A 26,328-nucleotide genomic window follows, 5' to 3' on the forward strand; every position below is an offset into this window, starting at 1 on the left:
GTTGATCATTTTTCTTCTCCATTAATGGCATAATGTACAGTACAAAGTAGTAAAGGAAACTTAATTGCTCGATTTTTGTCACATCACCTATTGTAAATATGTTCCACATTGAATCATTCTCTCGTGCTTTCTTTATGTCTGTTTTCTGATCATTTTTCTTCTAAAATAAAGTAATACCTTTAGATTCTGTTGTTATATGTTACAAATTACAAAGCATAGTTTATCAGCATTTGTTCAATGACATTCACAAAATCTGTTTTATAAAATGTAGTAGTGACTAAGAGGCATTCCACTGTCGCATGCTAACCTTCACCCCACCCCCCATCTATTTGCTGGTGCTATTGGATTTTCCTTGGATGGACATGGCATTTCCATGCAGACCACTACTTTGTTTGTAAAACAATTTTGTAGAATATTGAATTGCATATGAATTATGATTTTATCTTTTGCCTTCGACCCATCACTTAAGCAGGTCCTCCCATTTGCAGTATTGTCCACCTGCTAATGCACGATAAAACCTATCTCTGCAGTAGACTGGTCTTCCGTCAGCAGCCTCAGCAGCGGCTGCTGCTAGATCATCATTGGCCTTCACATCCGTAGGCAATTTAAGCAACTCCTCTTTACTGCATGATCAAGCAACATTTAGAGAACAAAGTATCAAAAGCAATCTGTATATAATAGATCAGAGTGAAACCTTATATTGAACTTTGAGCTGATTTTTGAGGCGGAAATATCTGACGAGTTTTGTTTCGTGCCAAATGTGGTGCGAACGAGGTCTTCCACTGGTGTAGCAAAGATAAACAGCAGCACTCCTGTAACAAGTAATGCCCCTGTTCCAACTAGAGTCTGTTTCAGCAATTTGATGACTGGTTTGACCTGCACCATAAATTTTCAAATACAAATTTCATTATCATCCTTTTCTAGGTTATATTTTGATTGTTTGCTTATTTCAAGTTCTTGTTGCTAGTACCTTGTAAGATCCCAAGAGTCTGTCACGAGCCAAGACCTGCAAGGAAAATAGTGAGCTGTTAGTTTTCAGTAACCATATCTTAGTCAAGGATAGTTCCTGCATTATTCTGTATGAGTAGCAGAGTGAGGGTGAAGGATGTTCGTATGCCCTTCTTCCTTATCATATTCATTTTGCTTGTTAACTCAACTGGACAATTTGTAGAATAAACTGATCTTTATTGATGGTTTCTGAAAGTTCTTAACTATGGGTGACTCTTTTCTTATTCGTTTTTCTGGATCCCAAATTAAGATCAGATGCTTTACTTAGGTCTGCTCGCTATCATTTTTTCAGCGGTTGGCATTTGGCAGCGAGGTGAAATGGCCACCATAGCAACACAGTGCCTGAATTACGGCAGAAGAGGTATTGTGGAAGTGCTTACGCTGTATTTCCAGTTGAGCATATTCTTACAAGGTGCTCTCTGTTACATGATGTTTATTTCTCATTAATCAAATGATGAAATTGATTGGGATGATGCCCCATTGATGCTTTCTGCCTAAATTATGGGTTGGCACGAGCATAGATAGTTCCGATCTGCTTTTTCCCTTTTTGTTGAATTGGAATCTGTTTTAGCTTGCTTGATTGAGTGTTCTCTTTTCATTCTTATTATGTACTAGACACCATTTATGAAATGTTTAAATTGCGTGATGACCAAGTTTTGATATCTTCAAATTTGCATCTTCAATGACCCTACTTAGTTAATGCAACGTATAATATTTATGACCATAATTGCATATGCACACATATGTCACACGATGGACACAGTCCGACTTTCAGAAACTTTATTCGAGTATTAACTATTAAGCTCTAGTGATAAGTGACAGGATTCATTTTTCATAGCATAAATCATATTTTTTTTTCAAGGTTTTGATGTATAGGCAATATTAACGTTAAACCTTATGTGACCAGTTAATTTCTTTGAATATTCTGATTAGCCTTCTTCAGTTGAATACTTGAGTAAGATATGTGGATAAGACTTGGAAGGTTAACCTTTTCCAGAGGGATTTCATCCTTGTTTCTCAACTGAGAAGGAATAAGGTTAAAATACTAACCTCAGGTGGCTTTACCCACATTTGTCCGTCATACCAACCACTCTCTTCGTAAGGTATAACTGCTGATAGTAGCCTATCACCAACATAACTCCATCCCTGCAGTACGGTAATTATATGATTTACTTGCTTTAAAGATTGTACAATGAGAGAGGTTCTGCCAAACAAATATTAAGTATGAAAATTGCTTAGATGTAAAGTTCATTCTGTTAAAAGATAAACTTGTTCTTTGTTCTTATTGCTTACCATAGTACTGTTTAATTTATCCACATGAAGTTTCAAGCCTTGCATTTGTTTTCGTGCAATCCATACATACCGGGTGGTATTCGGGACTGGTAGCAAATAATAGATGGTTGTAATGTTCTACCAGTAGAATTTAATCCATGGTTGCCAGTAATACAACAAACCATGTGTCTGTCTTATATAGTATTAAGTTTTGGCTGTGAGGTTTAGTTAGTACTCAATGCAAAACTTTTACTCATGCACTGCAGCCGCGATTGTAAGATGAAGTAAGCTGAAAACCGTACCAGATAAATTCTTAAGATAATCAACGATACAACAAAAAGGGTTCCAGTTCCAGCGGCTAGCGCAAATCTTAGAGGGTCCTGCAAGGTTGGAACAGATAAAGTAAGGTTGGAACAGGTTAAGTAAAGACAAATGAATTACCTCTTGCTGGGTTTACATCTTCCTATTTAACTTGTTTAGTAGCATGTCAGGGATTCTGTGTGTGATTTTTACAACTATTTGAGTATATTCTTAGGCATGGAAGCACAGAGAACATTCTCTTCTAGTTTCCAGAAACCTTGTTGGTGCCGAGACATTAAGCTTTTTTGCTTTTACACTACTATACATATGATATTGGCCCATCTGTTCATCATATCCACATATATTTTCTGATGTTGACTTTCAAATGCACAATATCTGTATCTTACCCTTGATGGATTAAAGCTTGCAGCTGCAATAGGCAATCCTAGAGTTGTGAAAGTTACCAACCACAAACCTCCGAGTCGAAGTAAAAAGGGCCCAGGTCCCAGTTCGCCCCACGAGTACAAGGCTCCGTCCTTCAAAGACGAGTACTCATTCACCTATCATGGAATCAAATAACTCTAAGTACGGATTTTTTTATGGCATATTGCATGCAAGACATGATGTGTAGGAATCTATTTGATTTTCTTCCTTTTTGTTCCTTATTTATTTTCTTTGTTGCTCATTGAGTGGGGTGCATAAGAAGGGATTTCTCTGAATTTCCCGCAAAACTTCTCCCAACCCTTTTGGGATTCACTTACCCACCTTCTTTGATTCAATCCCATGACTTGAAGTGCAGGTAGATGCTACTCAGCTATAAGACCCACAAATTTGTTTGGACGGCATATTTTCATTAGTCATTGGTCATACTTATTCTTCTTGGTTATGTCATCCTTTTATATTTTCTGATTTATGCAAGAAAAACAAAAATCTGAATTGTTTTCCTCAAGTAGTGAATTGAAGTTATTACCGACTGAATTCTTGTTCAGCGAATAAGCTCATCAAATTTTCTGTTGAACAATGAAGGACTGAGACTACTGCAAAATTAGACAGAGAATGAAAACATACCGGCCTTTGCTCAAAAGGAACCTCAATTTCTGACCCCGGATCCCAACTCTGCCCGCGGAAGCCGCTCGTTTCCCCGCCTGCCCCATCTTTCAAGGCCTTGATAGAAACCCCCCTGGGCAGCCTTCTAGCACTACGGTATTGGATGAGCCATGAGCTGGAGCTGCTACCAACCGTCACTAACTTGACTTGTGGAGGACTAAAGAGCAGGGAGCAATACACTTGCGCTCGGAGCATCTATTTCCTGAAAATCGAACCGAACCGAGTGCAGCCGAGGGGTATCCTAAATTTCTTGGTTCAACTGGCAAGAAACCGGGGGAGGAGATGAGTGTTTTACAGGGATGGTTGTGTTTTTTCAGGGACCATGCATTATTTACGTGGAGGAAAACAACTGATTCGGAAAATCATATTTGTAATTTACTTGGAAGAGGAGGGCTTGTTTGGACAATGACCCAAAGCCAGGTAGGCAAAATGTGTGGTACTACTTATATACTTACATTGGAAGGGGGGACCCACACAATTGGACATGTGTGCAAGCCTCTCCTTTGTGTGTGTACTTTTGGACCGTCGATTATGTAGGCTTGTAAATAGGATTATCCAAATGTTAGGGACTTTAAAAAGTAATTTTGTTCTTGTCTGTAAACAGTGTGTTGGCGACGTTGATTGTGCAAATGAAACGTGAACACCTTTAGCCTTCCACGCAGTGTCGTGTGTATTCCTAATGCTTTCATGGGACCGCATAAGGGTGCGCTGTTTTGTGCACATTTCTCGTGCTTTCATGGGACGGTGTAAGACCTTGTAGCTCATGTGATTAAAGGGTTAAAGGGTATTGGCCCTAGTCCTGAGAACACAGTTCCGAGTTCATATAATAAACGGGCCAAACTTGAGCTTTGCTATGTCTGGCAAGTTTGTGAGCAGAATGTTTATCTTTGCTTTAGATGAATGATATTTTTCTTGATAATTTGAAGACAACTAAATACACAAAATGTGTATCGAAATAATGAAGTCATCCATCCAACCAGCAACCAGGGATCTAACCCCAAATCAAGTAATACAACCTTGGGAGGAGGCATGGCCCATATCTTGGAGGGAGGCTCACAAAATGGTGGGAGAGACCGGTAAGGGATAAGAGGATGGAGTGCTGAAAACCACCCATCAGGAGCAGGAGGGGGAGGGGGACGACGGTGCGGATGCAGGGGGAGGGGAGGGAAGGGAAGGCTAATAGTTTAACAAACACTTTTACATATTGCCCTAATTTGAGAAGATTAGCTTTGTCAAAGAAAAATATTATCAGATCGTATTTTAGTAGTAACATTATGATTGTGATTACATTGAGCCGTTGAGACTTGACTCCACAGGAAAGTGGAAAAACTGAACAGTGAAACTGCATAACCAAAAAGAAAAAGATGCTCCACGCCACATTGCCTGCCGATTTTGTCAGAAAGAGACACAATTCTGTATTCCTAGTTACCATTGGATTCCAATTTCCAAATCTCCAAAATCCCAAAAAGACTTTTCGTGTCCCGATAACACGGCTGAATAAATAAGCGTAATAATACAATTAGTCAAATTTTTTTATTTTTTTATGCTTCTAATTAATTATATTTTTACTGGACCGTATTCCTGTTATATTCTTAAAAATTTACCACCCCCAGTAATTTTGTAAATAATTCAAATCACAAAATCCCAGTCTTTCTCAACACCAACCTCCGCGGTGCCGTGCGTGCAATTAGAATCAAAAGAAGGCGGGTTGCTTACTCTAAAAGCACGACTGAGACCCTGCAATTAGTCAGTATTTGAGTGACTGTTAACACAGAAGAGACCAGATAAAAGCCACCGATCACCACCGCCATTGCCAATTCGCCAGCAGCAGCATTGGAAGGGAAGTGAAATTACCGATGAGACCCAAAAGTGGGAAAGGGAATTGGAGCTCCAAGTTCAAGTTCAAGGGCATACTCGGATTGCCCACCACTTTGATCTTCTGCTCCTTCTTCTTCCTTGCTGGCTTCTATGGTTCCTCCCTCCTCTCCCAGGTAAAATTTCCCCGTTTCCTCTATTGGGTTTTTTATTTTGATCAACAACTTTAATGGGGTTTTTCAATTTTTCAAAATTGACTAGATTATTTTTGAATTTTTTGGCAGCATGTGAGTGGTGGTGGTAATAGGCTGAGAGCGAGACTGTTGGAGACAGATTACAATTCGATGCCTTATGGCAAGACCGGTGACGATTCTTTAACTTCCATTCCCTTTCAGGTTTCTGTTGCTTTTTAATGTTTTTTTCTTGGATTGTTATGAACAGTTTGATCAATTTAGGGTTGTAATCAAAGATTGAATTTTCATTAGCTGACAAGAAATGGGGGCATATGAACTGCTTATAGGTTTTGAGTTGGTATCCGCGAGCATTATATTTTCCTAATTTTGCAACTGCGGAGCAATGCGAAAGCATAATCGGTTTGGCAAAACCACGCCTTAAACCATCGATTTTGGCTTTGCGAGAAGGAGAGACAGAGGAAAGCACAAAGGATATACGAACAAGGTACATTTTCAACATTTGTTGTGGTGAATCAGCAAACCCTTTTCAGGATTTGCACTATTAGTACTGGTTATGCATCCCATTTTTATTGTTGATTGTTGATATAAGCTTAGAAAAAATAGCATTTAATGTGATTCGGGTTCACATGTAAGTAGTTTTTGTAAAGATGAGCGGTTATAGATGCTACATATCATGCTTACACGGTATTTTGAAGCAGTTCAGGCGTGTTTCTTTCTGCTTCTGATGATAAATCCGGGACTTTGGATGTGATTGAGGAAAAGATTTCAAGGGCTACAATGCTTCCCAGGACACACGGAGAGGTACTGTTTAGTTATAGTTTTTGAGCTTGTGATTATCATCCTTGTCATTTCTTTATCTATATCTATACAAAGATCATAATGGCTTGTCATGTTTTGTTGTAAGCAATACTTGTGGAAGTTTTTCAGTCATGTCCAAGCTGACAGTGTGAAGTTAAATATCGTATGTTGTGTTGCCAAATTATATTCCTTGAACTTGTAATGTAATTGTTCTGCAAGCGCAAACTGGGTTAAGAAGGGTTGTTGCAAAATAATCCTGTTGGATCAGATGAGAAGACTTTACATTTACATACTAGTTATTTTTATGGATTTTTGGTTCTGTTCCTCACATGTCTATGTGTTTCTGTTATGTGCCCACCACCCAATAGAAACATAAATAAATGAAATCGGTGTAGTGTTGCTGAAAGTCGCTGATCCTTTTGTTGAATTAGTTAACCTTTTATTTCAGGCCAGTTTGTAAAATTGTCTGAGCTGAGGATATCATCATGTTTCAGGCATTTAACGTCTTGCGCTATGAGATCGGGCAGAAGTATAATTCTCATTATGATGCATTCCACCCTGATCAATATGGTCCTCAGAAGAGCCAAAGGGTACATCTTCAGCGTAATACATGCATTTTCAATTGGCCTTTGTTGGTTTTATGATCATAATGTTTGTGGTTGTGTATCACCGATACACTTGCACTCATAATGTTTGTGGTTATGTATCACCGATACACTTGCACTCCCACGTCCAGACAGATAAAACTAGGCAAAGATAAACCTCAATGTTTTATTTGCTACATTTGCACAACTACTACAGTTGGGATGGAAAGCACAGTTGGTCACTTTGAAACATATCAGTGTATGTTACCTGGATAAATTGGAGTAGCTAGTCCGAAACCAAACGGATGTCATGGTTTTCTTGTCTTAAGTCACAAAAAATGTTCTACGACAAGTTCTAGAATTTTCTCAAATAATATCGTTACCAAGCTAGAGATTTGAAAGAATTGTACTGTTTATTTACCAAAAGCTCTTAAAGAGTCATATTTGAACTTGTGCAGGTTGCATCATTCTTGTTGTATTTAAGTGATGTTCAAGAAGGTGGTGAAACCATGTTTCCTTACGAGGTAAGGTCAAGACCTCCGTGCTTCTCATTGCCTTTTTGGTTTGTTCATTATCAATCATCCTGCATTTGATCTGCAGAATGGCTCAAACACGGATGGAACCTATGATTTTCGGGAATGTGTTGGTTTGAAAGTGAAGCCACGCAAAGGGGATGGACTTCTGTTTTATTCATTGCTTCCAAATGGTACAATTGATATGGTTAGTGTTGCTTTGCTTCCCATTGCCACTATTATTACCATCATTTCCAGAATCATCGATGAAAAACAGAAAGAAAAAACGTTTTCCTTAGCTTGTCTCGAGAAATTTATCCCGACTGCTGTACATCATTCTGTCTGAGAGAAATTATTCGTTTATTTTGTCGGTGTCCTTATACAATACGTTGTGCACCAAATCGGCAACAGTTAAACGTTCCTATACAATTACTGTTTAATCATCCATTCTAATTTCGTAATTGGCATGATGCCTCTGCAGTTAGCATTACACGGGAGCTGTCCTGTAATCGAAGGGGAAAAATGGGTAGCTACAAAGTGGGTCAGGGATCAAGAACAAGAGGATTAGTTGCTAATATATTGTTGCATAATGCTCAAATTTTATCTTCACTTGAGCATTAAGCACACAACAACAGCCGGCGGCAGGGGGGGTCTTTTGTGTTATAGATCGGAATCTTGAGAAGTTTTCCGTCGTGTTAACGGCTTGTATCTCGTCTAGCAACTGAATTAAATAAATGATGTGTGGCAGGTAAAAATAAGATGTATTTTCATGTGCAAGAATTTTGACAATTCCATTCTGTTTCAGTTCTACATAACAAAAAAATGAAAAAATATATCTTCGGAATAAGGATGGCAGAGATTTGCAGCTCTCAGCTACTGTCGATTTATAAATCCCTGAACTGCAACGGTGCCGATTATAAACTTGTAAAATCTACTAGTAAACATGTAAATCCCTTGCTCTTTTCCTGACTAACCAGCAGACGTGCCCTGAAAGTTGAGCGTGTGAGATGGATTGGGCAACTTGAATCGAACTGAGTGACAAGGAACCGATAATTGATTTCCGCCTTGCAGTCAGTCAGTTGATCCCTAAGGAGTATACAAGACCATATCAATCTAATCTTTCACACTTTCTTTCAATATTTATGTTCTTCTATAGTGGCATACCTCAGTGCAGATTCAGAGCCACATAATTTTTTCTTTAAACACACTCATTGTGCTAGTCAGGGACTGAGCAATTGATGATCAGGATTCTCCAACTCGGCCGATAAGCTCGGTGATGATTAGGTAAAAACATCACAATTTATGCCAGTTGTGATATGGTTGCTTCCCCCATCGCTTCAAGACATGCATGCAACCAGCTGCTGTGAATAGCCCAAGGGCAGCAAAAGCTATGATTGTTGAATTACCGATGTTATGGTAATATTTCCCCTGCATCAATACCACCGTAGCAATAAAAGTCAGTGGATGAATGCCAAATCAATAATCTCCATGATGGAAATCACCAGTCGAATGAACTTTCTGTTACTGTGGCTGCGGGAGATGCTTAATTATATGTTTTCTTTTTCTACATCGAAGTGATTCTAGAAAGAAACACTTACCTGCACCAGAAAAAGCAGAATTGCTGCATTTGCAGGTGCTTGAGAAAGGCTTATCATCCCTCCACGGAGTGCATTAGGGACATACCTGTTAACAAACAAGTAAAGGCACAAAAACTATAAAATAAAAATCCACGTAACAAAAATTGAGAGAAGAGATATCAGCTAATAGAAAGAAAGAGCACTTGTTTAATTTACATGGTCCTCAATCTGGCAAGTGAAGGCAAAACCACACCAAGACCAGCATGAAATATGCAAAACAGTGTCACTAAAACTCCAATTTCCTGCATATCAGCGTTTAAAAGTTTAAACTTCTGAACAAGAAGCATCAAACAGGAGTGATATTATATTTCTCAAATATTCCAAAACAGAAACATCTTTACCTGATAATCATAAGCTGTTATGAATAATACAAGCCCCAGCATGATGAATGCATATTCTAGGCAATCCTCAGTTCTAAGGGATGACAGTCCACTATTCAGCCACGGAAATACTGTGCTTCCGAGCATTCTTGAGCCCAGAAAACATGGATATATCAACCCTAGGTGCACTTCTCGTCCATCAGCCTAAAATCATGTTGTTATTAAAATTATAGGAAGAAAATGAAACTCTCAGTCTCAAGAGATATCCAAGGTCCAAAACTTCAAATACATCTTTTAAATTAACCCAGATGGAAGAAACCAAGAAAGAATTGTTTGTTCAATTTATGGAGGAAAGAAAAGAATCTCATTAGTGCAAAGTTCAAAGTCCTTCAGATATTAAGCATGGTTACTTTCACTTCTATTAAATAGTTTAATTTTAATTATAGATAACCATACCACTATTGTAGGGGCCCATAGTATCCAGAAGACTGCTGTAGAGAAGTGAAGACAAGCTTGTGCCCATGCCAAAAGCCATATTCTTTTATCTGGCAATCGTGTAAAGTCGCAACAGTAAGAATAAACCTCAAATTCATAGCTAAAGCTTACGCCTATAGTTCACACCATGACATGTAAAGCATATGCAGAAGAGCAGCTAAATACTTATATGAGAACACATAACATAATCAGACCTCTAACTGGAAAATAATCAGTTATGAGAAATGGGGAACTTTATAAAAACGAAACTTCCAGATAAAAGTGTGAAAATGCTCTACAGCTACAAGTACTCGTCCCATCAAAGGAAAGATGACATCAGTAACTAACTATTCAAGATGGTATTAAATGGTGAAACATACACAAGAAGTATCAATGGAGGGGCAAGTAGATACAGCTCAGTGTCAATGGAGGCAAACATAAACAACGAAAGAAATAAAGTGCAGTGCACATAAGAGTTTGGTCCTCATGAATAGAGTTTTGCAAAAATTGAAAGCATTTGACAAATCTTAAATGATTAAACACTCAGTCTCAATCAATCTCATCTAATAATTGATTAATTTTCATAATGAATGTATCGAAGCAGTATAATTTGTTTTTGAGTATATTAAGTAGATGGAAGTTTATAAACAAAATGGAATCTTACCACCAAAAATATATGCAGAGAAAGATGCCCTATACTCCTTAAGAGCTACTTTTTGTGGGGTTTGTGTCCATCCTCTCAGGAGACAGACTAAGCCAAGTATTGCCAAGAAGACGGCTGTAGTAGAATGAGAAGCCATGTTTTTCTCCAAATTATCACCAATGAGCCAATTCGAAAGCACCTGGCTTCCAATAAGAGATGCAGCATCAAAGAAACTCATTAACCAGAACGTCTCACTCAACATATCTTGCCTGTGCGCTTGCTGCAAACACAAAGCCTATATATTAACCATTTCATTTCCTCGACTAATTGCTGCACACAAATCAAATCTGAAAGACGACATTTCTTAACAACCTCTTCGTGTTGAACTACCATCCACGTCTCAAAACTGATTGAAAAAATAGAAGCTGTGAGAGACAAGCAAATTCTCGCCACCAAAATGCTCGGGTGATCAGTAATTCTCTTCCACAAGCCAAGAAAGAGATGTAGAATGCAAAAGAGGATGCAAACTTTCTTTGGACCGCTACACAAATTACAAAACAACAACAGAGGGAAATCAATTAGGGTTTAAAATTGGGCATCCGAATATAAAACAAGAAACAAGACTGACAAGTTAAGCTAGAAATCGACACTCACATTAAATCCGAAAGCACGCCTAAGAAAGAACCAACAATGAGAGATGCTGCAAATCCAACACAGAGAGAAAACATCATTTGCTCTTTGCTCAAACCGTGGTAAGCTAATTCGAACTCGCCAAATACAGACCACACTCCTTCCATAACTGGCGTCATCAAAGTACAAAAGTATCCGATCAGTGATTGAAATTTAATAGCTAAATTACTAAGTTAGATTATTAAAAATGCGATTTTCAGTTTGAGCAATGACAAAATGGAAGTACAAAAATATAAATTTCTATGTAAGTTGAGTTCAACTTTCCCGGCAACCAAACAAAGTCTGAATTTAAACAGAGAAGATCTATCTGGAAGTGGAAGGGAATAATAAACGACGTCGTTAGGAGTACGGACCTGAGGCGAGAGAATAGATGAGAAGGAAGTTGCGCTGGAAGCGAAGAGAGGAAGCGGTGGGGGAGATTCCATGGTCGAAGAGCGACGGAGCTTTGCCGGAGCTGCTGCTGCTGCCGCTGCTCGAAGCATAAGGGAAGACGATGATGGAGAAGAGAGAGACCAGGAAGATGAATATGTATACGCCGGGATTCGGTTCCCAAACGGAGCTCTCAATCACCACCGCCATTGATTCCGATTCGGAGCTTCTTGGAATCGATCAGAGCGAGAAGCTTCGGATCTCGGAGATTGGAGGAGGCATTGGTGCGGATCGGGAGTTGAGAGATCTGTCAATGGATTATGGAATTTGGGGTTTTTGAAACTTCAACGTTCGTACATGGAGATGGGCTCTCTTTATGCCTGTTAACTGTGAAAGGAGCGGAGCCTGTGACTGAGTAGTACAACTGTAGAGGAAGCTGGACGCGTCGTCGTTTCGAGAGGAAGTTCGGTTACCCGGGCTCTTCTGTTCATTACGATCGTTCTTTATTTATTTATTTTGAGCAAATGGTATCATTTATATTAAGATAAAGTGTAAAAAATTACCTCAATTATTGGTGTCACGATACTTTCATATCTCATTTTTTAAAATTGACAATGTCATACCTCATCTTTAGAATTTGTGTCAATGTTATACCTTCCGTTAGCTTGGCCGTTTATTTCTCAGTTAAATGCTGATGTATCTTGATCCGGATCTATTTTTTATTAAAAATTATTAAAAACTAAAAAAAATCATTTAATATTTTTTAAATATTAAAATAATAAAGAAAAGTTATTAAAAAAAAAAAAAAAAAAAAAAAAAACCAACATCACAACATTAGTTCGTCCCCTTCCCCCATTTTCTCTCTTCTCCCCATCTTCATCTTCTTTCTCCTTTCTGCAACTACAACTCAGAAAAAAAGAAGAAAAAAAAAAAAAAAACCAATTTGTTTTCCCCGCTCCCCACCCCCTCTTCTCTCCGCACCCACTCTCCGCACCCAACCTTCCCACCTTCACACCCACCCTCTGCACCCAACCTCGCACCCATTACCTGCAACCCAAAAAATAAAAAAACCCATATCTCGTTGAGGTGGAATCGGGAAACCTTCGCCAGGCCGATTCTGAAGGTTAAGAACCTGGGCGCGGAGAAAATGGGGGGGAATGGGTGTGGAGGGAAGAGGGAGGGTGGGTGGGTAAGGGGGGAGGGAGGACGAACTGAGTTTCCCATGGGAGGGACAGACGAACTGGGTTTTTTTTTTTTTCTTTTCCTTCTCTTTTCTTCTTCTTGTTTTTCTTTTGCAGGGGCGGCGAGAGGACAAACTGAGTTTCCCATTATTTTTTTTTTTTCCTTCTTCTTCTTCTTCCTCTTCTTCTTTTTTCTTCTTCTTCTTCTTCTTCCTCCTTCGGGTTGGGTTGGGGTGAGGTATGACATTGTCAATTTTAAAAGATAAGGTATGAAAGTGTCGTGACACCAATAGTTGAGGTAATTTTTTGTACTTTACCCTTTATATTAAGAGGGTGAGGGAGTGGAAGTGGACTAAGGAGGTGTAGTCAAATTAGGATTTGATAGTATTTTAATAGACTTTAAAATCAAAGTATAGGTAATTAGGAGTTTGAAAGAGGATTTTAAAAGCTTTGAAAATCATGGTGTAGTCAAATTAGGATTTGAGGGGATTTGAAGAATACATCCAAATACATGGGTAGTCAATTAAAATTTTAAAAAATTCATACAAATCTAGGTGTAGTGGGAATGCCAAAGATTTGCTAGGATTTTTGTAAATGAAGGATTTTGATGGATATGAGGGTGGGAAGTATAAATACAAAATGTCATCAACAATCCAACCCTCCCCCTATGATTTCTTTTCATGAGCAAAGAAGATGAATAGTCCTACTATGAATTCTTCTCCACTTTTTCTTAGATGATTGTACATAAATGTCTGGATTTGGTGATTTGAAGGTTGCATGTAGGTTGTTTGATGAAATGCCTGAGATAAATATGGTTTCTTGGATTGTAATGCATGGTGGGTATTGGAAGGGTGGGAATGCAGAGTGTGCATTGAAGTTTAGGAAAATGGTGGGCATGGGATTGAAGGGGAACGAAAGTATCATGGTGAATATGCTTGTAGCTTGTGATCGATATGCTAGATGGAATGAAGGAAGGTCAAATAGAAGAGACCCATAATTGAACACGTATTGGAGTTGTTTAGTCCCAGCCGCATGATTTCATTAAAAATGATCTGACAGTTCTACATGTGATTTTTAATTTTTTTTTGAAATTCTTAGAAATCCATGACAGAAATCCATACAAATCCACAAAAATCGTAATGAAAATCTATGTAAATCTGCCAAATCTATATAGGATTACAAAGTCTATTAAAATCCTCTAAAATCTGTCACTTATAAAAAGTCCATTAAAATCCTTTGAAATCCAAATTGACTACACCTCCTAAACCTCATAATAGACTAGTAATAATATGGTTCAAATTCATCTTTAGCGATAATTGAATTTAAGACCTCTCACTATAAGTGAAAAGGAATACTATTATATTGTAGTGCTAAGTAGCTTCTTTTTATTTTTTTAAACAAAGACCAAAAATTTTAGGTTTGTTTGTGAAACCTCTATCGAAATTTGAATCTAATTCTTCTCACTTGACGGGTGTATTGTCTTAAAATTTAAATGCAGTTGATTTTTTTAAGTGGTAGACTTTCACGGATTTAGTAGACTTATAATGATGTACTTTTATGAGAAAGAAAAGAGTTACATGATAAACCTTGCAGAATTCCAGAGAGTTTCATGCTAGATTTTTTTAGAACTATGTGAATTATCATGAAATTTCTAATCACCAATTTATAAATAAGCAATATTATTTTTAAGTTTCATTATTGAACTAGTGATCATGACTATGACAAAGTAGTCTTATACAATGGTGGTAGAAATGTCACATGGTGATTGTCTTGGCGGGGTGGTGTTGGGGTGTTAGAGGAGTAGAGATGGGGGGCGGTGGTGATGATGATGGTGGTAGGGGTGGTGATCATGGTGATGGTAGTGTAGGCGGTGGTTATGGTAGGAGTAACAGTGATGCTCATGGAACTGACAATGGTGGCAGTGACGGTGACAATGGTGGTGGTAGGTGTAGAGAAGATGGTCATAATAAGGTGGTGGCGGCAACATGGCGATGAAAGTGGTGTGAGTATATCTGACAAAAAAAAAAAAAAAAAATTCTATCAACATCTTAGGGGGAGAGATTGGATTTTCTATGACACTCTTTATGTGATCAGCGGTGAAGACGATCTTTATGTGAGGGACGACTTGGAGGTGGGAGATTGGGATGGCTGTGTTAGGTGAAAGAACAATAGCAAGTGAATGGATATGTTATGTATTCACAAGATCAGAGGTGGGAGATTGGGATGGCTGTGTTAGGGGAGTTAGTTCGTATAATTAGTTACTTGGGACCAAGTGGTATAAGTACAGAATGAGACATATGAGGTCTGGATGTTTAGTTATTCAAATTAATGGGTATAGACGAAGAGTGTGCATTGAATTCATGCATTGTTATCAATAATGATTTGATATCTGACTATGTATGATATTATGACTCTTAATTTAGTTTGGTCAATTTATCATGGTAATGTTATGTCCGTACTAAGCTATTAAAGCTCATTCTTTATTGTTATGCAGGTTTATGAACTAAATAGTTAAAGTTGCCGAACCTGGTGTAGAAGATCCTGAACCTAGTACTGAATTGCATCCCCTTGTCTTCAGGTTCTAAAATCTTAGGTCAAGAGTGTTCCTTCTTTGGTCAAAGTTGCTCAGTACAAAAGTCATCAACAAGTTTCGTAACTGCATCACCACATTCATTTCATTCGCCTGACTGAGTTTGGTTGGGAATTGGAATGCCCACATCAACAAGAGGACATAGTTCACTCAATGGTTATTCAGTATGCATATCACACATGTCTTGTAATTTCTAGGGTCAATAGAGAGTCAACCAAAGTCCATCAAACTTCATGTACAATAACCCATTTATAAGTGAAGAAAAATATTATTAAACTGTACCAAGTGACATGTTTTAACACAAAAAAACTAAGTGACACGTGACAGTTATCATTTGGGTACCATACTCTGATTTAATATAATTAAAGTTGTCGAACCTGGTGTAGAAGATCCTGTACCTAGTACTGAATTGCATCCCCTTGTCTTCAGATTCTAGAATCTTAGGTCGAGAGTGTTCCTTCTTTGGTCAAAGTTGCTTGGTACAAAAGTCATCAACACGTTTCGTAACTGCATCACCGCATTCATTTCATTCGCCTGACTAAGTTCGGTTGGGAATCGAAACGCCCGCATCAACAAGAGGACATAGTTCGCTCAATGGTTATTCAGTATGCATATCACACATGTCTTGTAATTTCCAGGGTCAACAGAGAGTCAACCAAAGTCCATCAAACTTCATGTACAATAACCCATTTATAAGTGAAGAAAAATATTATTAAACTGTATCAAGTGACATGTTTTAACACAAAAAACTAAGTGACACGTGACAATTATCATTTGGGTACCATATTTGTCTTGTAAGTATGTCGTTAATCAATTGACAGTGCGACAACATCATGTTCCATAGAAGGTATAGTAAATGCACTATCAGGCTCAAGGACTGGTACAGAAAGTAGAAACATGTGAATTACAATTAAAAAAAAAAAAGAGATAATGCTAGAAAGATCAAACTATTAAACTGAATTTACAAATCAAATGATGTGTCACCAGTAAGAAATAAACACGTTAATCCATACTAAAATAATAATCCAATCATCAACAACCATATTATTTGATTTACAAAATTTAGTTTAAATTTTTGGTTTCTTTATTATTACACTTAAAAATTCTGCAACCTTCAACATAAAAAGAAAATCATTTAATATTTTGATTCAACAATCTCTAATCAAAGCACATAAATGATATTTAAAAATAAGTTGTAAATCAATGTTATCTAGAATAATATGAATTTCCAAACATAAGTTATACAATTGAGATTTTGAATTTTTTTAAAAGAGATATAAATTCGTGAAGTTTGATGGAGTTCTAGTAGAGTTTCATAAACTCTATGTGAATTCATTTCAAAATCTTTGGAAGAGAAGTTTGATTTGCTAAAGCCTAAAATATACTATAAGATCCTCTAAATCCATCAAAATCTTTAATATTTTAAGTCAATACATGTATGCTTCTATAAATTTAAAATCTTAATTGAATATTCTTGAATTTTTAAAATTCTTTTGAAATCCTTTAAACTCCTACTTGAATACAAATCCCTTGAAGGAATGCGACAAAAGAGAGCAACTTGTATAAACTCGGTGCGCCTGTGCTAGTATTTGGCCGACAGGCCTGGACTCTATAAGGATCGTGCCGGTCACGTGCAGTTGGTGTCATAGCAATTATAGCTCACTAGCCAACTACCGTGACGGAAAGAAACTCATGGAAAAGTTTGTAAAAGATATAAGTTGACAATGAGAAGGGAGGTGCGCTAGAAATTGACTAATTCGGCTCGCACCCAATAATTGCTCCCCCTTTCTGCCTTAAGAGGCACAGCGCACAGAGCTCAATTGCGAAATTAGGGTTTCCAGCTCCTCACCCTTTCTTTCGATTTACCACACGCCATGGGAGGAGGCAACGGTCAGAAGGCCAAGATGGCGCGCGAGAAGAACTTGGAGAAGCAGAAGGCTGCCGGCAAAGGTAAATATTTCATCTTCTTTTTCCCCCTTTTTTCACAGATGTAAATTACCCTTTTCACTTGATACAGAAATTAAAAAAAATACAAATTTTGCATTTTGATTTAGGTTTTAATTGCTTGCAAGCTTATTTGGGGATGATTATGTGTAAAATTTCACTGAAAATTGTCCATTGTGAGAAAATAGAAGAAAAAGAAAATTGAAGTATTATGTTTAGTAGCTCCAATTGGGGATTATGGTTAGATCTAGTTGTTGGTCTAATACAATTGGGTTAATTGTTTGATTTGCACAGGAAGTCAGCTTAAAACAAACGAGAAAGCCATGTCTATCCAGGTAATTACTTCAACTAATTGGTTTGGTGATGATATGATTCATAGTTAATTCAGAAAACCATTTGTTAAGTCTTTCGGTCGGTTTAGAATTTCTACTTTCGTTCCTACTTGTTTAAATGGAATGTAATTGAAAGTGGGTTATCAGGGAATGTTAAATTTATGCCTGCCAATGCTGTGCATTCGTTTTTCTTCCTCTTTTTGGGGTACTTTGTGATAAAATCGGCTCCTTGTGTGACCGGTAGAAAGTTAAATTCAGTTACTTTGTCGAAAGTTTGAGGTGATAGTGATTATCATGTATTGGTCAAGATGACTTTGCATATAATTTATGAGAGCCTTTCAGTTTCAACCTACGTCTGAGAGATTTTTCTTTTGGGGTGGGAAGATTGTGTTTCAGTCACAAATGAAGTATGTGCCATCAGTTTGCATATGCAGCGGTCTCAAGAGTATGTTATTATATAATGTCGATTGTTGGTAGGTATTGATGAAGGCCTGGTCGATCAATATATTTGAGTTTTGGGGCCAAGACAGTTAACATATAGTACAATTAATTGTTGGTCGATCGATGTAATCAAATCTAATTGCTTCTCAGGTGAGCTAATGCATTTTCCACTTCATCTGCTTCAATATGACGATGATTATATGTTGAATGCAGTGTAAGGTGTGCATGCAAGCATTTATGTGCACCACATCAGAAGTGAAGTGCAGGGAACATGCTGAGGCAAAGCATCCCAAGTCTGATGTCTACGCTTGTTTCCCTCATCTCAAGAAATGAAAGAACATTTGATAAGAAGTCGCAGGGACAGATTATGAATGTCGTGGCCCTCTATATTAAAGCCTGGAATGAATTTACCAAGAGTTCTTCTAGAACGATAGCTATTTAATACTTGCTTGTGGAGTTGTTTTTGTGTGTGTGTGTGTGGTGAGTGAGGGAGAGAGAAAGCGATGTATCTCCTTGTTGAACCGAAACTCGGTCTTGAATGATCATGGATGTTGGTGGTATAACTCTTGAAAAGAGATGTGTTTCATGGAATCTTGGTGTTCATCGTATTGTGATTTCTGTCTTGAAAGTCAAATTCCCGCCTAGTACTGAAAATTCCCATTTTATACAGGCTTCAGAAAGTTGATTTGTCATTAAATTGCTTTCGCTAGTTAATTTGTCACACTGGACACTGGAAATGCTGGATTAGCATTCCAGGTTTTATCAAGTTTTTATTTGGTAAACAGGAGCAGCCACTGTAGGGGTGATCATTCATGGCAAGATAAGGGCGAGACTAGTGGCTGGCCGATGGCTGTAGTGGCGGCTACATCACATGTGATGGTGGAGCTGCTAGAGTGACGGTGGTGGTGGTGACGTCGATGGTAGTCATTTTTTCATGGCAAGATAATGGCAATAAGGGCGATGGAGGATAACGAATGCAAGACCAATTCATCGGTAAAAGGATACTTATTTCCGGTTAAAACCGGCTTTCTTCAAGAAATGAATCGAAACAAGAAAATTGATAAATATCCTTGTGCATATTCTAACCGGTCAAAATGTCGGGGTTATTTTCTCCATCGAATATAGAATAAAGGATCATAGGTGAGACGCATTGCTGAAAATAGTGGCATAATGTTGGCAATGGCGTTGCTTGGCGAATGAGGGTATGCATTGGTTTAATTTGGTTTATACAAACTAAGCAGAAATATTTAAAGAAAACTCGTTTAAATGACCATGAAAACATACAATCAATTTTAAACATACAACAATTGACAATGGCAAACCACAGTGATGATTTTCAGATAAATAACACACTCCCAATTCCAAATAGCAATGGACCTCTAGTCTATGTAATCGGACTAATCAAGCAATTACGTCCGCATCCTGCTGCTTTCTGCTGCCCTCACTTGCGAGAAATATGGATGGCCCTGCAGGATTTACCACCGTCAGCTACTTTTTATCATCCACCAAATGATGGTAAAAGCTATCGAGATGTCGATAAAATGAAAGGAAAATGAGGAATGAACTGTGTTGCCCTCCTTCACCCTGACCACAAACAACTAAATGCTAAATTGTGAAAGCAGGGTAGATTTACCATTGCCTCTTTTGCAGTTAGTCTGTCTTGATGATCATACCGAAGAAGTTTATCCAGAAAATCCATGGCCTGCATATCAATTACCCTTGAGTTGACATTTGTATAATACAGAAGGAATAAAAAACCGTTTTGGCATGTTTAAATGACAAATAATGTGAATAACTTAAGAGCTTTTAGTGTAAATAATTCCAAGAAAAAATAGAGTAAGTGACCTCTGGAGAAACTAGATGTTGATTATCTGCATTAATAAACTTAGACCAGGGCTTTCTGCTGTGCCTGCAGTAGTGTAGCAACGCATCAATGCACGTATGGAGAAACTAATTTTACATTATTTATTACTTGGCAGGGTTTCATTTGCATTTGCACCTTTTTACTTTGTTTTATAAGTTACACTGCAACACTTCCAAGCGGAAGATGGAACCATTGCAGTCGCATGCTAAAGATATCTCCACAAAGAATTCACAGAATCGACCTATTATTTTATTATCATCCCTTAGAAGAGAATTTTGCTCAACATACCTCCCAACCAGAGCATCAAGTTGAGGATCAAGCTCTAAATGATACTTGCTCAGATATGCATTCAGCTCATCAGTCCCAAGCACCTAGAAATGCATATGAAGTACTACAATTCATTAGAAAGGACGTTACACCGAACGATACTGATTAGACCATATATAATGTATACATGAAATCATTAGGCCATATGTGTATGAGTGTGAGTCCGTGCATCTTCGTAAGCACTAATGTGAAACTACATTAGATTACATAACACCGTAGTGCAAGTAGTTGTGTATAAACATAAACCAACATAAACCACTAATTTGATTCTTTTCAGGAATTCTAACAGTAGCTATAACGTGCATACGGAACAAGTTATGCCATCTAAACAAGTACTAGCATTACCTTGGCAATTTTGACCAGCTGGTCATGGTTGTCATGACCATAAAAGAAAGGTTCCTTGCGAAATATCTACACAAAAACAAGTAATGACGAGCAAACAGACCTGATTACATGATTTTCTAAATGCAAGCACATTCTGGAGTTCAAGTAACAAATCTTATCAGAATACAGTAACTGTAATTCTCACCATTCCCGCAAACATACAGCCAAGGCTCCACATGTCCAAAGAATAGTCATAATCTTGCAGGTCAACTAGAAGTTCAGGGCCCTTAAAGTATCTAGAAAAAAAAAGGAAAGACATTTCAATCATCTCACAAAGATGAATATATAAACTGAAGGATGTGAAAAAAAAAAAAAAAAAAACCTCAAAAGGAACCCTCACAGAGTCACAATGCTAAAATTATTAAAGAATGTGCAAGAAACAACCTACTTAAGAAAATTTTCGTCCTAGCCACCTAACCTGATCATTACTAATTTAGATGACATATTTGTTCTACTCAAACAATTCATTTTTCAACATTCATTCATTAACATGCATGTTTTCTAAACGACCTGCTCCTAAGAATCGGCATTAGTCCTATATTACCAATTTACCATAAATTATTACCTGGATGCTACGCGGACATTGTATTCCTTGCCAGGGTGGTAAAATTCAGCAAGACCCCAGTCTATCAAGCGAAGTTTGCGCAATTCATGGTCTATCATAACATTGTGAGGCTTGACATCCCTATGCATTATTCCTTGTGAATGGCAGTAATCTAACGCCTGCAGTGAAAAATAATTAACTTATGAAAGGCAAAATTACACACTACTTGGACCTTAATTTCGCCAGTACTTATATAGGTCCAGAAAAAAATGTTAACCCAGCATTCTTATTATACGTAACACATAGAAAAGTTGATGGCAATGCCTTAGATCAAGTAATTAAGCTTGATCGGACATTAAATTGCAAATTGTTGAAGCATGGTGTGAACTCTTTCCCACGAGTTAACATACCACCATTAAAAAAAATGCATGCAGAACAACGGACCAAGAGCATATCAGAGTCAAATGACATACTAGTCATTGTGCAAACCATCACATGGACTGAAATTTAAAATCCCTGAGTAACTTGGAACAGAGCACACCAGAGAGCACTTTAAGGTCCATTATTAAAATGATTTGAAAGGAAGACTAGGGACTTAATAATAAAACTCAATATGCCTACATCCGATGAATCATTTGAATCCTAGTGTGTTTTAATAATTTGATCCTTGTGTGTTTTACTTTCTTCTTTCCATAAAAAATATACAAATACTATGTAATGATCCAATGACTCCAATCCAACAACTTAACTAACATAATATTAACTAATTCCCTGATTTTGAAATACGTCATCCCAAACGGCCCCAAAGAGATTAAAATCTCTCCTTCGTGAGAGAAAGCAATGACCATCCACAAAGGTACCATGAAAGAAAAAAAAACACGTTTAAAAGTTTAAAACAATTTCTGGCAGAGTTAGAACAATCTCTTGCGGAAAGGGTATGGTCTCTCATTTCTAAATTAAACCTCTTTCTCTCAAAATGTAGGCTCAATTCCCCTTCTCTCATATAGCAAACCGTGCCATGTTAAAAGTACAATAATTACCTTGAGAAGCTCATATATGTAGTAGCGTATGTCATAATCAGTCAGTGTGGGGTACAAAACTTTGAAATCTGTACTGTTCACAAACTCAAAAATCAGGCTTGGGGTTTTCGAGTGCTGATCTCGAACAATGTCAAGAAGCTTGACGACATTTGGGCCCCCGCAAAGGTTCTGGAGAATTTTGATCTCTCTCTTAATCTGCACAAACACCACTAGGAAGATGAAATGGTGTGCTAAATGTTACAACAAATGATCCACATATTTGATATAGTACACAACCGCGCCATTATGTACTTACAACAAATGCATATTAAAAAGTGCAGAATGGGGTTATTGGCAACTGAATCGAACAAAACACCAGAACCGAAAACCCGAATATCCTAAAAGGAAATTACTTTACCTTCTTTTTCTTAACAGGCTTGAGGATCTTGATTATACAGCGCTCGTTGGTATTGACATTTATACCTTCGAACACCTCGCTGTATTTCCCCCTTCCGACTTTTCGAACAACTTCATAATCATCTTGATCACTGGAAACAAAGAAAAAAAAAAAAAAACCCACAAAGAGTTGTATTAAAACGAAAAAAAGAAAAAGAAGGGGGGGGGGGGGATCATTGCCACAGATAGCACAGTAAATACACAATTAATTCCCTAATTAATTATATATTAATCTTAATCAGCTAACTATTGCTTTGTATCTTAACTCCACTACAAGCTTACAGAAATCCAAATCATAAATCAACAGTCTTCTGATAAATCCGTATACGAAAGCTCCTGAATTGGATTGAAAATCGAGAAAATCAATAAAATTAGGGAGGTAAAAACGGTTACCCCCATTGGACGGTGAGGGACTCGTAGTCCCAGTACTCCTTAGGGCGGAGGACATTGACGTCGGCGTAGACGCGTGCTTTGGACATGGCTTCTGCTGCTGTCGCCGCCGCGGTGGGATTGCCCGAGGCCGAGATCTGGCGACGAGTGGATTGGGTGGGTGTGGGAGTCTGCGTCTCAAGGGGAGGGTTTGGAAGAGGGAAGAGGGTGCGCACGACAGGAGGGTGCGCGACCGGCGCACGCAAGGCAGCGAGGGTGCACACTAACAGGAAGCGAAGGTGTATTGCTGGATTTGTGCGCATGTATCATGTGCTTGGAAGGAGGTTGTGGAACGACGACACCAATAACGTCAAACGACGCCCAACGAAAAACCTGCGCATTGGGGGTTGGGTTGGTTGGTTCGTAATTTTTGCAACTTTTCCGGTTAAAAGTTAAATATTCAATAGTGGGGAGTTGGGCTTGGCTGTGGTGCAGTGGAGTGGACAATATGTTGACGTGGAAAGTGCAGAGTGGCCATTGTTTAGCCGGAAGAGGATCATCTCCCGATTCACTTTGTGGAAATCTTAGAAATCTCCAAATCCTAGCCGTTTATCGTATATTGTGCATTCAATTTTCGTTAGATACTATTTGTATTTAATTTTAAATAAAAAAAGGTCAAATGATTTCTGACCTACACATGCACGATGAATGACTAAGATGTGAGGATCTCTAGGATCTCCACAATTTGGATCCGGATGGGATCCAAATCCTGTTTAGCCAACATGATCCTCTCCAGATCCTCTTTGTGAGGCTTTTGGAGATCCGTAAATTGTGTCCGTTCATTGTATATTGTAAGGTTAATTTTTGTTGGTACTGTTTGGTGTTCAATTTTAAATAAAAAATTTAAAATGATTTCTTACCGCATGATGTACGATGAACGGTAAAAATTCACAGATCCCCGTGATCCATACAAAGAGAATTTGAATTCATTGTTTAGTGGTTTTGTTATTGGTTGTGGTAGCATTTTTGCTTACTACCATAAGTGTGTATGTTCACCATACACCTTATAATGTGCCTCGTGTCCTTTCATTTAAGTGTAAATATAGTGAGTCTCATTTTTATTAGAGAGATGATACAAATAATTGTACAATTAAATGGTAAGAGTAGCATTTTTGTTCTTTTAATCATAGTTAATTTTTTTTGAAAATTTTTAGAATTATGAAAAGACGCGTGACAAATGATGAAATGTATGATGAACATACACCGTAATTTATGGTGATGAGTGAAAATGCACTCTATTAACTACATTAGATTACAAGTGGTTTAACTGGATTTTCACTTTCGTTCGTATAATTTTGTTTTCTTCCATTCTAGTCCAATCCGTCAAATGGGATGAGCCAAAACTCTTTTCTTGTTGAGTTTTTCAAATGAAAAGATGGGCATTATGAGCCAAAACTCTTTTGTAAGTTACGAAAACCAAAGTGGTAGTTGATTTCTTTATGTGTTAGGTTGTCTAATATTATATGTAAGGGGATTGTTGCTAACTCCTTAAGGGTGCGTTTGTTGCACCGGACTGTCTCGGACTGGACTAGCTGCAGGGACTAAGCTGGACTGGCTTAGACTAGACTAAGCTGGCCTAACTTAGTGAAGCATTTGGTACAGTGTCGGACTAAGAAGCAGGATAATGAAAATAATACTATTCACCAGATTTGCGTTTGCTTAGATTAGGACTACATTATTGTTCTATTTTAATAGCTTAAAAACCTGTGCCCAACTCCTTTGCCATTGTGTAATAGAGTAATGCTACAAATATCATGATATGGGTTAATTGGAGCATATTTTTGCCATGTATATTATGAATCTTAAAAAAAGAGGACAATTGTTTTGTTTTTAGTACCTGCTAATATAAATGAAAAGATAAATACATATCCTAATTCAAATGAAATTGGGCTTGGTGTATAGAACGATTTTATCACTTATAGTTTGACAAGGAGACTATTTTGCTTTTTAACATGAATTCTAGTAGCAGAAAACAAGTCTTCCAAGTTTAAACAAGAAAACAAGAAACAAATCAAGAAGATAGTCTTGAAAGTTTCTTCCTATGGAATTGAAAGAAACTACACCGATTGGCAAAAAGGAGCCCAGGATCGTGCTTCTTGATAACCCATTTGCAAGGTTGCTGAAAGCGTCTGAGAGTAACTTGCTTAGAGGTACAAAAAGGAAAGCAAATAATATGGTCTCGAGGGTAACTGCTTCTTGGACTAAATATGGAGAGAAAAAAGATCTCCATAATTTACAAAAGACCAGTTAACTATAGTATAGCATTCCAAAGTAGATCTCCATAATTTACAAAATCCTAGTTAACATTAGCCAAAATACTTCATAGTGCAAAGCTAAGTTAGAAGCCATAACATAAGATTGTACGATTAATAAAATACATCCATGTCAAAAGGCACCACATAATATACTCATCCGCTTGCTTTGTCGCTTAAAAGCCTTTGGACGAACACTTTCTTGAGTTCCGAATTGATTGCCTTGAACACTCCCACATTTTGTGGTTTTTCCAAAATAAGAGTCAATGCATCAATTTAATCCATAGGAGAAATACCCATTGCTCCACGTTCGTTAGCTATGTCACTATGATCTGCAGTACCTTGAACTATAGCTTCAGTTGCCATTTGCATCATCTTCCCACTTTCAACATAAAATTCTTTTAGTCCACTGATAATTGCCTTGGTTCCATCACTTGAACTTCCCATAGTTCTTTTCCTCTTCCTTTGGCTATTCCAGATGGGATGCTTTGTTGGTTCATTGAAGAAACAACATTTTCACCTTCAATATCACTTGCACCAACCTGATCATGACTTTGTTCCTCCATCATTTCAGCAGGGGTTTTGGCTACATTACCCATAGCCCGATATTTTCCAAATATATATGCAAATCTATCATACAATGGAAAAGTTTTGCTTCTCTATCCATTGGCTTCTTTATTTTTCTAAGATTATAACAACATAGCAAAACTAAAATTTAGCATGCGTAACAACTACAGCAACAAGAATATAACTAATGTATAAATAAAATAGGATATAAACATGCACATAAGTTTGCCATGCGTCATCACTGTCAACTTTAATGCACTTTTTGACATCATTCC

General features: G+C 37.7%; 5 protein-coding genes and 2 long non-coding RNA genes across 9 annotated transcripts; 3 read left to right on the top strand and 4 right to left on the bottom strand.

Annotated features, from left to right (window-relative positions):
• Positions 1-166: 166 nt before the first annotated feature.
• On the bottom strand, positions 167-3,882 carry LOC103928712 (protein CONSERVED IN THE GREEN LINEAGE AND DIATOMS 27, chloroplastic). Its single transcript, XM_009337789.3, has 7 exons — positions 3,649-3,882; positions 2,988-3,140; positions 2,583-2,660; positions 2,059-2,154; positions 971-1,006; positions 695-876; positions 167-623 (listed from the first exon to the last, which is right to left on the bottom strand). Exons 1-7 carry the CDS (start codon positions 3,880-3,882, stop codon positions 461-463), a joined length of 942 nt encoding a protein of 313 aa, XP_009336064.2. The 3' UTR covers positions 167-460.
• LOC103928711 lies at positions 3,028-4,541 on the top strand. Its single transcript, XR_007253456.1, has 2 exons — positions 3,028-3,165; positions 3,607-4,541. It is a non-coding gene; the product is annotated as an uncharacterized LOC103928711 (long non-coding RNA).
• A 730-nt stretch (positions 4,542-5,271) lies between these two features.
• Positions 5,272-8,379, top strand: LOC103941363 (probable prolyl 4-hydroxylase 9). Its single transcript, XM_009351557.2, has 8 exons — positions 5,272-5,678; positions 5,787-5,897; positions 6,023-6,180; positions 6,395-6,497; positions 6,989-7,084; positions 7,537-7,602; positions 7,679-7,798; positions 8,072-8,379. The coding sequence occupies exons 1-8, from the start codon at positions 5,544-5,546 to the stop codon at positions 8,156-8,158; spliced, it is 876 nt and encodes a 291-aa protein (XP_009349832.2). The 5' UTR covers positions 5,272-5,543; the 3' UTR covers positions 8,159-8,379.
• LOC103941362 (molybdate-anion transporter) lies at positions 8,333-12,227 on the bottom strand. 3 transcript variants are annotated; one of them, XR_666454.2, is made up of 10 exons: positions 11,708-12,227; positions 11,319-11,463; positions 11,037-11,205; positions 10,686-10,944; positions 10,004-10,092; positions 9,569-9,751; positions 9,384-9,469; positions 9,189-9,273; positions 8,755-9,018; positions 8,333-8,676 (listed from the first exon to the last, which is right to left on the bottom strand). XR_666454.2 is itself a non-coding variant. In XM_009351556.2 (9 exons), the coding sequence occupies exons 1-9, from the start codon at positions 11,931-11,933 to the stop codon at positions 8,884-8,886; spliced, it is 1,377 nt and encodes a 458-aa protein (XP_009349831.2). In that variant the 5' UTR covers positions 11,934-12,227; the 3' UTR covers positions 8,333-8,883. The 3 variants fall into 3 exon arrangements, 1 of the variants encoding a protein (XP_009349831.2); XM_009351556.2 differs by having other exon boundaries at positions 8,333-9,018; XR_007253461.1 differs by lacking the exon at positions 8,333-8,676 and having other exon boundaries at positions 8,987-9,018; positions 9,371-9,469.
• A 5,054-nt stretch (positions 12,228-17,281) lies between these two features.
• LOC103928706 (uncharacterized protein At2g23090) lies at positions 17,282-18,802 on the top strand. Its single transcript, XM_009337782.2, has 3 exons — positions 17,282-17,444; positions 17,733-17,773; positions 18,425-18,802. The coding sequence occupies exons 1-3, from the start codon at positions 17,369-17,371 to the stop codon at positions 18,542-18,544; spliced, it is 237 nt and encodes a 78-aa protein (XP_009336057.1). The 5' UTR covers positions 17,282-17,368; the 3' UTR covers positions 18,545-18,802.
• Positions 18,803-19,396: 594 nt separating this feature from the next.
• On the bottom strand, positions 19,397-23,512 carry LOC103941366 (casein kinase II subunit alpha-2). Its single transcript, XM_009351560.3, has 10 exons — positions 23,199-23,512; positions 22,768-22,897; positions 22,371-22,565; positions 21,352-21,509; positions 20,932-21,022; positions 20,748-20,813; positions 20,364-20,446; positions 20,057-20,120; positions 19,845-19,913; positions 19,397-19,677 (listed from the first exon to the last, which is right to left on the bottom strand). The coding sequence occupies exons 1-10, from the start codon at positions 23,495-23,497 to the stop codon at positions 19,621-19,623; spliced, it is 1,212 nt and encodes a 403-aa protein (XP_009349835.2). The 5' UTR covers positions 23,498-23,512; the 3' UTR covers positions 19,397-19,620.
• A 1,969-nt stretch (positions 23,513-25,481) lies between these two features.
• Positions 25,482-26,328, bottom strand: LOC125471177. Its single transcript, XR_007253457.1, has 2 exons — positions 26,267-26,328; positions 25,482-26,169 (listed from the first exon to the last, which is right to left on the bottom strand). It is a non-coding gene; the product is annotated as an uncharacterized LOC125471177 (long non-coding RNA).

This window comes from the organism of the source record quoted next, unplaced genomic scaffold (assembly GCF_019419815.1).
Source record: "Pyrus x bretschneideri cultivar Hongxiangsu unplaced genomic scaffold, Pyrus_bretschneideri_v1 Contig59, whole genome shotgun sequence".
In the NCBI taxonomy this organism is placed as follows: domain Eukaryota; kingdom Viridiplantae; phylum Streptophyta; class Magnoliopsida; order Rosales; family Rosaceae; genus Pyrus; species Pyrus x bretschneideri.